Here is a 15,024-nt window from a genome sequence, read left to right as displayed (position 1 = left end):
TTTTTGGGGAAAGGAAAGAAAAAGGTGTAGTGATCTCTTACTTTTTTCCAGAGCTGTATTTCATATATACAGGTGAGTGAAGTTGAATTACAATGCCGTTACACATTTAGGCCTTTTTCTTCAGCAGCTAATACAACGTGAAGTCTCTCAGTGAACACAATCTCTGAGTTTAAACGAGTTAATACTGCCCTCTAGGGGCCAGAATTAAAACAACATGCATTGCAGTTCGAATGTGGACTATTCAATCAGTCAGGGGCCATATCAAATTTTTACTGTACTATCATAAATACCAGCAGAAATGAACAGTAGACTGCTTAATGTTTATTATTTACAGTAGACTGCAAATAATAATTTTCTACAAAATAGATTTGAGTCCCTGAAATATTCCACCGGTCTGTGTGTCTGTTTGTATTGACTTGTGATCTCCTTATACACTTTAGACACTTGCAGTACAATCCTCGCCATCTTAAACTTCCCAGGACTAGCAAATACTATTCCTGTCTCGTTTGGGAAGAGCAGGCATGGCGCTAGGGGGGCTATAGCCACGTCACAAATCTGTGTAGCCCCAGTTCAGCCCCCTCAAGCATAGTATTTTAAAAACAAGAATGTCCTTATAACTTTGAAGTAATGAAAAACAACAATCATTACACAACTTCTCCAGTGTTTTGTTGCCTCTGCCCAACTTTTTTTAAATGTGTTGCTGGCATCAAATTCAGTGGGCATATAATTTTCTGGAAACAAAATGTCTCAGTTTCAACATTTGATAGGTTGTCTTTGTAAAATGTTCAACTAATATAGGGTTTAAATGATTTGCACATCATTGCATTCTGTTTTTATTTCATGCAGACTTTTTTGGAAACGGCGTTGTATATAGAAGACGTCTGTGATGTTCTTTAAATGTGCATTTATTTAATTTTTTATTTTCTATAGTGTGTGCTTGGTTATGTAAGAGCTTAACTGTAGAGTTTGAATGTAATTTGTCTGTACATTTGGAAACAAAAAAGAAAGGGTGGATAGCAGCAATAGCACTTTGTGCTACACCCACACCTGCTAATGTAAGGGTGTTATAGTTATATTTTTTGAAATTCACACGGACAATGTATTCCTGTCTTGTTTGCGACAATTAGTCCCTAAACTTACAATTATACCCTAAACTTAACCCCAACCATAAACTTTACCTCAAAAACCAAACCCCACACCTAATCCTAATGTCTGAACTTTAATTGTAAGTTTTATCCTAAAGCTAACCCCTAAGCTGGAAATAGCCTTTTCTTAAGTGGACCACTTAAAAACCTTGTTCCCCACAAGCATCCCCACATGGCATGCTTGTGGGGAAAGCATGCCATGTGTAACTATATTTGCATCCTCACATTTACAGTAAAAGAAAGATCAAACAACCATACAAGAAAAGTACTTAATGCCCCCACACAAACATACAAGACTACAAATTCTACTGTTTTGACTGCATTAAGACAAAGGATATTGAACTGTTTTCTCCATTGCAGCTTTGCTCACTGACCCCACCAATAACAGGCCAAAAACATCAGCCATTTGGTATAAAATGTCAGGGGCCTGGAGACAAGGAAGTAGCAGAAACTGGAAAATCTTGCCTCAACACTGACATTTCCACACTGATGAAATCAGAAGGGGAAAGAACAAAGTTTCCTAACATTTATTTTTGATCAAATAATAATCAGAGCACCGCTATGTTCATGTTGATAGACAGTTATACTGAAAGAGATTTTAGAAACAGCAGGGACAGCACAAGTGAGAATAATGGATGAACATTATAAGTGATAGTGTACACACTAAACACAAATAAAATATCCCCTTTGGTATTGCAGCTGCAAGGATTCTTATCAGACTAATCCTTTTAACATCATTAAACTTAACTAATTACTACTGAACTAACTTGTCTAATTATATATGGATAATATTAGCCCAGATAGGTTAAATTAAAATACATATTTTATAAAATATATATGGATTTCCATTTCTAATCTAATCAAATTTGCAAATTGCATCTTTGAGGTTATTTATAACCACAATACCCAGCACCGATGCTACACTTAAGAAAAAATATACACTTTCTTGCTCATAAAAAATATAGAAAAGGAACAGCCATTATGACAAAGTTCTCGTATCATAACATGATAAAAAAATTGCATTGCAGAACACGTATGGCACGGCATGCAGTATTACTGAATGTAGTGCATGCATAGAAGGAGATAGAAAAGAAGAATGGCATATATTATTATTATTACATTACAGGTCAAACAGCAAATCTCCTATTTGTAAGCATTTGAGATCCTGAAGACAGCGCTGACATGTTTCCTTTAGTCGCTCCCTCCACACAGCTTTAACAGCAGTTTCTTATAGTCCCCTGAGGTGTCACCCTGTCATGAAGAATAACAACACACACACACACACACACACACACACACACACACGCAAAGACATCAACAAACTACACCTGGAAACCTGCTCCATAGCAGAGGCATTCTTCCAGGAGTGGGTCTGTCTTGTTTAACTATACTCAAGCACCAGATTAGAACAAAAGTCTATTTGCGTATTTGGGGTTGGGTTTAGGGTTAGGTTTATGTTTATGTTTAGAGTCAGAGGTAAGAGTTATGTTTGAGGGGGACAAATTCGTGAGAATCAGTTGTTTGTCCCTAAAAGGCATTTCAAATAAATGTGTTAAAAAGTGTGTGTGTGTGTGTGTGTTTGAGATACTTACAGAGATGTCTGTGTAGAGCGACTTCCCATACTTCTTGACATACTCTTCACGGATATCCAACATATCCACCTCAGAACGGGTCACCATTACTCGAATCAGAGTTTTGTCCTTTGTCCCGGCTCCCTGAGACAGAACACACACACACACACACACACACACACACACACACACACACAGAGATCAGGCTGAACCAAATCACTTCTTTAAACAGTACAGCTGTTTGAAATAATTACTGCAATAAAAACTTAATGTTGAACAAAAACCACTAAATTGGGGAAGGGAGAATGTGCTAAAATGAAAGTGTGCATTTAGGAGGCATGTACAACTGGCATGTACAATGTTGTATGGATCATATGTAGAAACCAGTCAAGATACGGGGGGGGGGGTCTTACCTTCATGGACTTGTAGAGCCTCTCAGCAAAGTAAGCGGGTGTGTTCTTGATACACTTGACTAGAACACGGAGAGAACCGCGGGTTAGAACAGTTGAAAAATCTTTAAGAAACTCCTTGTTAGCTTAGTCCACCTAATCTGCCAGCCAATCATCTCGCACAACGTCTTCCCCCTAAATCTAACATAGTACCCAAAGCAAACAGCTGAGCAGCGTTTCAACATCCTGTTTGCAGATGAAACTGGGAGCTATGGTTGGAAATAACTGTATAATTGAAAAACAAATGTTTCAGTTTTCTGAATTTACTTCATAGAGGGTGCCTTAACCCAAATCCTCAACATGCCCTAAAATCTTGTGACACACTAAAAATAAAGATGACAAATGCAGGACACTACCCTATTAGTCTATGGTCACTCCCACGGAGGCACATTTTGTGTAGGTAACAGCCCAGACTTAAAGGTGCTGTGCGCAATAGCCTGGAGACAAAGCTACTAAATTTAAAACTCTAACCAGCTATGTAAATGGAGGGACTGAGGACAATAGACAGGCTATTTGTGATATTGTGCACGTTTTTTTTGTCATTGTCCAAACGTTTGGCTTGCAAACAAAAGAAACAGTTGACAAGGTCATGTGTGTAGGGAGACTAACAACCACAAACAGTTAAAAATGATAGGATGGAATCCATCTGAAATTATCATATACATAGAAAATATTACTGATAAGGTTCAGTGTAGTTGAAACAAAGTATCATGCGTAATGAGAAAAAAAAACAACACACCACATGATCAGAAGTGGATAGAGTGAAATATGCTCTTCATAAACAGATAAAACAACCACGTCATCCAATCAAATGAAGTGTTTTACTGTACCATTACCCTGACCAATGATAGCCAAGTGGGGGAAAACACAACAACAAAAATTATAAATTCACACAGTAAAAAGTAAATACACTCACATATTGTTATAGCATCTCCTATACCATTTTTCAATCATACATCTAATTAAGGCACGGGTGTTTACACATTCACACTCGGTTTACAGAGGAATTCCCCCCTAATGTCACATCAAATGCTGAAAGACTTTTCAGTACAAGTGTAGGCGTGACCGGAAAAATGTGTCTAGGTGTGGCAGTGCACGAGTGTGCGTGGAACTTTCCATATATACTACGTATTGTGTTTGTTTGTGTGTTTGTATGCATGTGTGTGTGTGTGTGTGTGTGTGTGTGCTTGTATGTGTGTTGTTATGGTGTTATTTTTAACATTAGTATATCGGTGTTGAAATGTGTAAGTTACTGGGCCGACCTGTCTAGGAGTGGCAGTGTGTGTGTGCGCACGTGTGTGTGTGTATTAAATCAAAAGGTGTTTCCTTACCCACAGCCACCATTCCACTCTCCAGGTCTCCAGACATCTCCCTGTCGATACTCTTCTCAAGGTCTCTGCCACACATCTGCTGGTACTCATGGAACACTACACACAGAGGAATGCAGTGGAGTCTGAAATCTAGCTTGAAGCTAAGGGTAAGAGAGCACCACAGGACTGACATTCCATGGACAACACATTTATATTTCACTTCCTTTGTCCCGGGGCCAGTCCCATCCTGTGTAGTTACCTGCTCTAAGATGAGGTCTGCTCCTGGAACACAGGATGGCGTTGAACTTGGACTCATCTGTTCCTACCTTGTTCTCCCCAGCAGCGTACAGGGTCTGGAAACAGGACACACAGACAGATTTTAATGGGTAGGTAGAGATTAAAAGAATAGTGGGTAGGGCCCCGAAATGTGTTGAGGAAGAACTCCTGCCATTAAGAACGCTCAAGGCATTATACAATGTATCTGTATAGGATTGTGAAAATGTCATGGAAATGTACCTGAGCATCCTGTTTGGCTAAAGTGATGTCAACTGTCTCTCGTTCATCTCGATTACCCTGAGAGCAGAAACACAGAATGAATCACACTACTGAATATCAACAGAATTAATTGCCATTTTTGATGTTTGGATCCTGAATACTGATTGGCCAAAAGCCATGATCTTTTACTGTTGTAATTGCCTTATTAACTGGTTTATGACAGTTATTAGAGGCCATTGTGCTAAAGAACAGCCCGTAGCCCTGGAAATTACCACAGAACGAGAGGAATCCAGATACCAAGGGGATTTATTAAGTTTACAAGCTATTGCGTAGAAGCCCCAAAATAATGAGGAAGTCACAAAAGCATTCATAGAGCGGGTGAATACATCTTGTAGGGCAACAATGTCTACTGTTTCAGGTCAGCAGATGTACTCCTCATGAGCAGTAACCATTAGCCTTACTCGTCAGAGATAAACGCTGATTGAACAATGCCTCGTCAATAGATAAAACCGAATTCTGTCAACACAATATTTTGCAGGTAATGAGGTTAAGGCTAAAAATAGGCACATTTCTTACTCTCAACCGCGGTACACTGGTAATAGACCACAAACCCTCGAAGGTGCCTTATTCGCCAAACTCCAACAGACATTTCTATATCCACGCGCTGTCAGCTGTACCTGAGCCAGAGAGATGAGGAGTCTCCGGAAGTGTCCTGAGGTGTCCCCACTGATGGCATCTTCTAGTGACTTCTTATACTCTGGAATAACACACATTCTCACACGTATATGCTACTTTCATAAACCACTGCTGGTAACACTTCACTTGTCCCCTAATTTTCCATTACTTCTTGATCAATTGAATAGAAAAAGCAATTCATTAGTTTTTTGTTCACCCCCTATTATACTATTTAGACTTTAAATGTGTCCATTCGCTATCTACACTGTGTGCGCGCTTGGTTGCTTGCATGCACGGCTGCAAACGCCTTTCGCTGCCAGAGGAACTCACCTGTCTTGTAGACCTGGTTGATCTCCCTGATTTCTGCGTTGGAGCGAGATGCCAGGATCTCTATCAGACAAGCCTCGTCTGTCCCAGCACCCTGTCACAACAGGAGAGAGTGGTTGGGAGGTCGGTCAAACAAGTATTATCAAATCTAATCTAGTTTGCTTTTCTGCAATGGTTTTGCTCACTTGTTTTGCATGGTGCAGTTTTCTAGTAATTGCCTTATCAGCCAATTTTGTCATTTTGCTCTGAAGTCAATTTTATTGCAGCTCTACAGATTGTGCTATGCTATTGAGGACACGTGCATACATTCCTGGTAGGTAATTCAGCCCCGATTTGCACGTACAAACACGCACACCTGCCTGTGCACACTCACGTTAAGAAACAGGAGCATTGGTGGTAATTCTGAATACGCATTCACAAACCTTAATGGCCTCTTTGAGTTCGTATGCATCCAACTGGGTTGGGGTCTTCATCATGGCTAGCACCAGTTTCTCAAAGTTTCCAGACAGCTCTGACTTCAGATCCTTAATCAAATCCTGGGAAGGTAAAGGGTTAAAACCTTTGCGCCCTGTGAGCTCTGGGGGCGGCAATAACAGCCTGAGGGCATCAGATGCCCCACCTGGGTGGTCAACTGGCAGACCCAGCAGCTGTTGTTCAGATACGACGGTCCCAGACTATGACTATGAACTCTGACCCCTCACTTCAGGGAACATACACAGACCATTTCAAAATGCAGTAACACATCCCTACACATTGTTCTTTAATAACCTGAATCAGATGAAAGTATAAAAATGTATATGTTTAGCAAGAACTGCGCTGATTAATTCCTGTTAATATGAAATACATTATTTAACAACATATATATGTATAGTATAGTCCTGGTAAAAAAAGTATCTATTTATACTACATTAAATGTCATATAATGTCATTACTACTGTATTACCTTTCCATAGGCGGTCTTAAAGGCCATTAGCATGGGAACACGCTGTCTGTTTGAGCGACTTCCTAACAGGTCTATGATGGCCTGTTCATCAGTACCTGTCAGACAAGTCCACTGTCAGAACACATTCAAAACATCCTTTCCATTGAATTTTCCATTGGTGCGTTCACAACACCATGTTGAACTAGTACAGCTGAGCAAATAACATGGCTATATTAATACATAATAAAGATATTCAAAGATGGGGGACACACGATATCCCTGATCTTGTACTTGCATGGGTCATTGGCATATGTCCAATTATTTCATATCTACAAACGAATGTATTGTACAAGGTACTCATTTGTTTTTTAACTTGTCTTTGCGACAGCTGGCCGTTCTGCTCGCAAGACTGTTTCTGGTTCCCAGAATGAACAGTCTAATTTAATCTCTCGACCACTGTGAAAGGGAATCTTAGCTGTCTCTGGACTGAGCCTTACTAACCCAGTAGTCCCCCCCTAAAAGGCACTATACACTATTTCTGGACCGGGACTATGTAACCAACTTACCAAAGCCCTTCATGGCTTTCCTCAGAACCTCCGCATCTTTCAGGGGGTCTGCTCCCGGGTAATCCTTGATGGATCCACGGAATCCCCTCTGCAAAACCCAATTGTTATTAGCTTCACCCTGTCAGTGCCAGCTGACAGTAACACCGCCGTCAAATCTCTAGTCATTGACATGTCCAGTATAGACAATAGAAAGGTCATCAATATCAGTGCAAAACACTCAGGTATACACAATGAAACCCAGGAAAACAGTACCCACATTTCGCAAAACCTGGCCTACAAGATATTTCGAAGGACTAATATTAAGATTGGCTCAAATCTTCCCGGTGTCTCTTACATTTAGGGCAGGAGCCTTGGGCATGGACGGGTTGGGGGCACCAGGGTAGCCTGGCATAGGCTGGCTAGGCACAGGTCCTCCTCCAAAACCGGGCATAGATGGGTTGGGAGTAGGGGCCCCAGGGTACCCTGGCATTGGCTGGTTAGGCGCAGGTCCTCCTCCAAAACCGGGCATAGAGGGGTTGGGCGTAGGGGCCCCAGGGTACCCAGGCATGGGCTGGTTAGGAGCAGGTCCTCCTCCGTAACCGGGCATGGACGGGTTGGTTGGGGGTCCTTGTGGGTACCCTGGCATGGGCTGCCCTGGGTAGCCCATCCCTGGGCCTTGAGGCTGGGGCATCTGCCCTCCTGACTGGGGATACAGGCCATACGGATTAGGGGCTTGGGTGGCAGGGTGGGGATATCCACCAGGGATAGACATGTCAGGGGTGGGGTTGAAAGCCCCCATTGCTGCTGAGATTTGGCTGGCCTGAGATTGGAGGAGGAGAAATAGGAAACCAATATAATATGCACGTACAGGAAGCAAATTGGTGTAAAGTAAAATGCAAGAAACATGTTGTTTTACTGAGTATAAATCATGTGCTTTAGTTGATTGGTTACAGAGAAAATAACAAGACAATGTAACAAAGAGAGAAGACAAAACGAGAGGTTTTGAAAGATTCTCAGTAATGAGCACGTCATGATCCACATTATTTTGGTCATACAAGAGAGGTTTTCAGGAGAGGTTAACAAGAAAGCTTCAACATACATAGGGCATAGAAATATTCTATTTATTTACAAAATGCTTACCAGTCCCAAATTGGGTTGTGATTTCCAACATTGGATGTGCAATTCATGTATGCTAACTGAAATATTTAACGCAATCATTTGAAGGACATGAAACGCAGACATGCTATGACAAAATCTGGGTGTGATTTTGCAAAGGGGACAGGTGTATGCTAGACTTACCATGGCTGGAAGATTGGAGAAAGCAGCACCACCTCCCCAACCACCTGGCAGTAGATTACATAAATGTCACTGAGCTGTTCATTTCCTGATAAAGTAGTAGCATAGTATATGTATTGGTTTTGTTTTCATACTGTGGTTGTACTGTAATACATTTTTAGCAGTGAACGAATCACCCAATATATTAAAACTGTTAGCAAATCTAAATCTGTTTAGACATAGAACATGTGAAGATTTTACAACGTTTTTAACTCCAGGATTGGCAATGTAAATTTTTCCCAATAGAATTTACAGGTATCAGCTTCTACTCAGCTCACTTGTGCATTGAGAACTAGGTAAGAAACTTGTTTGTGAGTGCTGTCTCTCAGCAGAGGTTTTTTGGAGAACAAATCACATGTGACACAATATTAAATCTAAACCTCATGACTTCAGGACCTGAGACAGAGAAGACTATCCCCTCTCCTGTTCTCTGTCTTTATGTTTCACAGCGTTTCTATCTGTCCTTTATGTCTCTGGGTATCCGTCCATCCCTTGCCTATACAGTTTGCTAAGGCCTTACCTGCCGGTGGCATGGCTGGGTATCCTCCAGCTCCAGGCTGTTGAGGAAAGCCACCAGGCTGTTGTGGGTATCCCCCTGCCTGGGGTGGATAACCCCCTGCCTGGGGAGGGTAACCTCCAGCTTGGGGTGGATAGCCCCCGGCTTGGGGTGGGTAGTTGCCTGGTTGAGGATAGCCACCCGCTTGTGGGGGGTACCCGCCACTTTGAGGGGGGTATCCCGGATAGCTCATAGTTTATGGTCTAAAATGAGAAAATAAAACAAATTAAAGATCCGTATTCGATTAATGCATTTTTCTAGGAGTTCTTCTATTTTTAGGTTCGGTCTTAAAACACAGGAGAACCTTCTTGGGTGATGTCACGGTTCTATCCGTGACCACGGCTCCCCGGTTCACATCACAGCCACATCGCTCTGCACTGCCAGCCTCCTAGAGGCCATCGCCCTGAATCCCTGCTGCACTTCAACGCATCCTTGGTCTGGTTCTATTATGTACGCCTGTTCCCCGGTTGTCTCATCATCACGTCTATGTTGATTCTCTGTTGTTCTCTGTTGTGTCTTTGTTTGATATTGCTGAATGTCAAGTGTCAGCTTGTATGCCTGCTTACGCAGTAAATTTAGCCTTAGCCAAAGTGCTAAGCTTGTATGCCTGCTTGTGTAGTAGCTTTAGCCTTACCCAAAGTGCTCAACTTGTATGCCTGTTTAGGCAGTAGCTTTAGCCTTAGCCAAAGTGCTTAGCTTGTATGCCTGCTTATGTAGTAGCCTTAGCCACAGTCCTTCCTCATATGCCTGCTTTACGCAGCTAGTTTACTTGTTATTTACCATTGTTCACCGGTCAGAATGGAATAAATCACCTTGTGTTCTGTCATGCCCTCCTGCATCTGGTTCCTTTTTCCTCATCACCACACCCCCATGACAGGTGAAAGGTTTTTTTATAAAACATGCACCTAAGTCTGAATGTTTTGCATGTTCTATACTCTGGTTTCTCTCTATTACATTATGAGTATCCCTCTTTTTTGTAGCATCTGTAACAGCTGTTTGTGATTGTAATGGATAATATATGTAACATTGTAGCTTCACAAGCTTCTGTATTCTCTACATGTTTGCTTCTTCTGACATGAAGCTCTATGGAACACTCCCTCAATGAATAACATAGACACGTTTGATTTCGGTTTGTGAGACATTAAAGTTGCAGTTTTACATGCGAATGTAAGGGCCATAATGATTGATTGGACCACAACATATTGCGCCTTCAACACAGGTTGGTGTTGTGTTGTCCTTAGCAACAACAGAGTTAGAAACACACCCATTTCAGTGTAGTTGTCCCCTCCCTTCTAAATTGAGTTAAGCTGGAGAGGAGAAAAAAAGCTATATTCCTCTGAATGACCTATGGCTTAAGGAATCTGGGTTCCCTTGCCGAAGGTTTAATTGTTAACATGAACAATTCATGCAACCTCGACTCTCCTTTGCTTTTGTAACATTGGTGGCGGCTGAAGAACTGCTCGTTATTTGACACCAAAATTATGCTGCGGTGGTTGAAACCCCCCCATATTACAATTTCACGAGCCAACTTGTTACATCCATTCATGGGAGGTTTCCTTTTTGTTCATTTGCATACTGGGGAGGAGTGAATGACAGACTTGTGCTGTATTTGGGTAGGACAACACTAGGAACACAGCACATGTCAGGGCCCTGTCCACATAAGGTTTTATAATGTTTACATAGAAACGTATTGTGTTAAACAGATATTATTTAACTGTCAGATAGACTAGATACATTTGTATAGGCCTGTTATGGCTATATGTCTTCTATGCCTATATGTATGCAATATTCAAAATGGTTTAAATAATGACTACACCCCATGTGCTCCAGCCCTGTTCAGTGTTATTTTCGGACAGGGCCACAGTGTCCCTGGGACCCCTGTTTCTGCCCCAAGGTTTTACACTGCTATATTATTGTGCCGGGTGAGTAGGTTCAATCCCCTTGTGAATCCAAGAAATGCGCTCCCCAGCTTGTTTTCTGTTCTGTTTAAACTTAAGAGGACATGAGCCCCTGGACCATGACTCAGGAGTACATGGACTGAATGATTCCTTCCTGTCCCTGTCCAGAGTCCTCCAGGTTTTGTTGCAGATCAAGATGCTGCCTGACGATTCTGGCTGCCAATGCTGTCACCATACCTGATTGTCCCTGTCCTTGTCCACCTGGTCATGCAGTGGACTTGGACCGCCCACATTCATTTATTAATTATTAGCATCTTGTACTCATATCTTCAGAAGATGAAGATGACTGTCCATCCCTCAGAATCTAGTTCCTCGCTAGCAGCCTAATGAAGCAGAGGCAAAGCAAAACATAGCTACGGACAAAGTGTAAGCATCCTTTCGAAAAGCGGAATAGAACTGCAAGCCAACGGTTTGTATGAAAGCGTTTCAACTAACTGTGATCTTCAGTAAAAAGGAAAGAATATTTCGCTAATTTCGTTCTCGTGAGTCAGAAATGCCCATCGCACGGAATACCTCGCTAACCGCTGACGATATAAGCCTACTGAAAACTCGTTTACATCTAGTTCAGCAGGCTTGTTGTCAATTCTGACAGAGACTTGTAAAAATGTACGCCTGCAAACGGATTGGGAACTGATTTTTCTTGAGTTCTGGAATGTGTCTAAAATAACATTAATAACAAATACAGCGCGTATTAATTATTGAAGCAAGCGACCAACCATTAGTTCTAAACACGTCCATTACTCTAATGCCGTCTGTATCCTAGTAATCCGATGGAACGAGTCACTTTAAAACTGATGACCCAAGAGCAACTAAACAGAGTAATTTAACAACAAATCCACATTCAAATAGGTTACATCTTACCTGTCGACACTATTAGCTAGATCACATGTAATTTATTTTACCTAATGTTAGGGAGCCTTCCTGGGAAAATGCTCGTGCACATAAGGCAGCCCAGTACCCACCCTTTTATTCTTTCTGCAGTGCATATATGCCATTTACAGTGAATAATGCTGTGACTTACATACAAATCGTATTCAAACAAATAATGGAGACAAATTAAAGACCTCGTTCGAAGCGCGGTTCCTTCCGTTCACCAAAAAGAACCGCTCAAAAACATCCGTTCGTTCGTGATCGACCCATCAATATCACTTACCAAAGGCTACTCAGCAATAACCGAATCACAAATCAGTAGCCAATATTTGTAAAGAAACAGGCTACCAACCGACACACATAGCGCTGATATATTAAAAGCATATCCGCGTTACCTATCCATTTCGTTTGCCACTTGTGTTTTACGGAAACATTGAAAGGCTGTCACTGTCAGTCAAATAACTCGAACAAAAATAAAGTATGTTATTAACTACAGGCCTATAAGCCTACGTCGACTTTGTGTTCTCTGTACAATTAGCCATTTTGTCAAATACTGTAGGCCTACAGCTTTGGAGTACGCTTGCTAATATAGAGAACATTTCTAAGTGTAAGTAACGTGTGAGAAACGGCTATACAACAAACATGTCTGCACACGATGGCTATTTTAAATTATGTATATTGCCTATTATAGTAATAATAAAACTGGAACATGAATTTCGTTTGCCACTTACTTTTAGATCTTCCCGGACGACTTGGGCTGTCTTCGAGCTTCAGACCCTGTGCCTTTTAGGGTGGGACTCTTCATACTTTCCACTCACACCCACACACAGCACTACACTTGCGCACTATTGACAGGCAAAAGTATGACCGGAACATGATTCATGGAGTTCGTGGACTCGTAGAGTGAAACATGTTACGTACCTATAATACGCAATACCGAGTAAAGACCCCATTTAGTCATCGTACTGTGTTTAAATAACGTGTAAATATGATTGAATGTTTTTGGCTTTTTCCTTCTGTGGTTGATGTAGCTAAACTGCCTCACAGACTGTGCTGGTGCTACCAACTATAAAGCTACCAGGTCTTCAAGACCAGCAGGAATATCAATGTTAAGACCCAGACATAGTCCAGGAATGGCCTTCACGCTCTAAAGTCCCAGGGGTGTCCCAACCATTCCACGGAGGGCCGTGTGTCTGCGAGTTTTTGCTTTTTCCTATAAATTGGTTCCCATTTCACATCCAAAAGACAGGTGAGGGTAGAAACTAACCAATCAGTAACCTAATTAGTCAATTCAGTACCAGGAGAGAGCGAAACCCTGCAGACACACGGCCCTCCGTGGAATAATTTGGACACCCCTGCCCGGCTAAGCCATACACTTCATCATGTGCGAAGGTGCTTTGAGGGTTGAGCGAGATGTGAACAATTTTAGCAAGACTTCCATGTTATAAAGGTCGTGCTAGTCAGTTTGTATGTAACCACTGTTGTCCTTGAACGATACATTCATTGGATGTATTTCAGCAATGTTTCTATCAGCAGGTATATTGATAAATATAAAATGTGTCAGTGGCAATCTACTGTAAAATGTACTGTATAGTCTACTCTTTTTAGATATACAGCACTGGTGGATGGGGACGAGTGAGTTGTAAGCGTTTCAAGTAACACAAATGAGTAAACAAGTATTTTTTTATGAATAACGATTACATTTCATGTTCCTTTGTGTGCTGTTATTTCTCTTTACTCACTCACTTTTGTGAAAATAACATATTGTTTACTTTGTTACACCTATTCCTTCTGTAGTCTTATTTATGAAAGACAATTTTTGTTTGGCTTACTTCTTGGCAGTGCCCTTTAAATGTTGTTTATGATTTGTATGTATATTTTTTGGAATGTGTGGGTTCAATTAGAATGAAGATGTAAATACATGTACAACTGCAAATGTATTGTATGTGTGGAGGAAATTACTGGATATGATTTACACTTTTCTTGGACCTTGCCTTATTAAATGAGGGTAAAATCCTTATTGGTTTGGTCTTCACTCTCACTGCCCAACCTGGATCCTAAAGAGCTCTTCAAATTTTCCATACCATGACAGCAACTTTCCACTCTTGGCCACTCCTTTCATTGCCAACGGCATGGAATTGAATGAAAAATAGACATATATCAGGCTATTTTCTGCATACATTTATGGTTTCTAACATCTTTTCAGGAATTAGAGATTTTTTCTTGTTCTGCGGGTTATTTTGTTTAGCCAAGCCTACATTAATTCAGAAATACAATTTGTCTTGCCAAAACAGCCATAACAACCCTGAGAATGTCGAGAAGTAGGTTTTAAAGGTGTAGTCCATTGGAGGAAAAGTCATGGTCCTCCACTGTTTTGAACAATGTATTTCTTTTATAAATGAATTTGCTGTGCCATGACCATTGCAAGTGTTGAGGTTCATAGAGTAAGAGGAAGTAGTAACTTTTTAATGAGGGTGAAAAATATAAAATATAATAAAAAATCCTATACCTGTTTAGAACTAGGCACATAAGTAACACAGCCAAATCCTTTGCGAAGGAATACACATTTCAGTTATTTAGGACATTGAATAACAGGCATTTTTAATCACAACTTTGGCTATTTCACTCTGGAATATCCTAATTCAAAGTGGAATCCATGATCCTCTATACAGTGAACACAAAATTGTATAATAAGAAACATTTTCAGTAATTTTGTATGTCGTATTGTACTGGTCCCTTAGATTATTCTCAGCTGGTTATATAGAAAAAGGCTAGTTCAGACTTTCTTTAATGGAAAGAAAAATTGTGTTCACTACAAAATAATGACGTGTCATTAGTCATACTGTAATAATCGACTAGTCATATA

General features: G+C 40.9%; 1 protein-coding gene across 2 annotated transcripts; it reads right to left on the bottom strand.

Annotated features, from left to right (window-relative positions):
• Positions 1-1,657: 1,657 nt before the first annotated feature.
• On the bottom strand, positions 1,658-13,009 carry anxa11a (annexin A11a). 2 transcript variants are annotated; one of them, XM_029120183.2, is made up of 15 exons: positions 12,890-13,009; positions 9,295-9,533; positions 8,739-8,782; positions 7,795-8,259; positions 7,461-7,548; positions 6,916-7,010; positions 6,395-6,508; positions 5,976-6,066; positions 5,648-5,727; positions 4,992-5,048; positions 4,735-4,828; positions 4,497-4,592; positions 3,130-3,188; positions 2,738-2,860; positions 1,658-2,396 (listed from the first exon to the last, which is right to left on the bottom strand). In XM_029120183.2, the coding sequence occupies exons 2-15, from the start codon at positions 9,521-9,523 to the stop codon at positions 2,337-2,339; spliced, it is 1,695 nt and encodes a 564-aa protein (XP_028976016.2). In that variant the 5' UTR covers positions 9,524-9,533; positions 12,890-13,009; the 3' UTR covers positions 1,658-2,336. The 2 variants fall into 2 exon arrangements, with proteins under 2 accessions (XP_028976016.2, XP_028976017.2); XM_029120184.2 differs by having other exon boundaries at positions 7,795-8,142.
• Positions 13,010-15,024: the final 2,015 nt, after the last annotated feature.

Source organism: Esox lucius, chromosome 6 (genome assembly GCF_011004845.1).
Source record: "Esox lucius isolate fEsoLuc1 chromosome 6, fEsoLuc1.pri, whole genome shotgun sequence".
Classification (NCBI taxonomy): Eukaryota; Metazoa; Chordata; class Actinopteri; order Esociformes; family Esocidae; genus Esox; species Esox lucius.
This window is presented reverse-complemented; position numbering and strand designations above follow the sequence as displayed.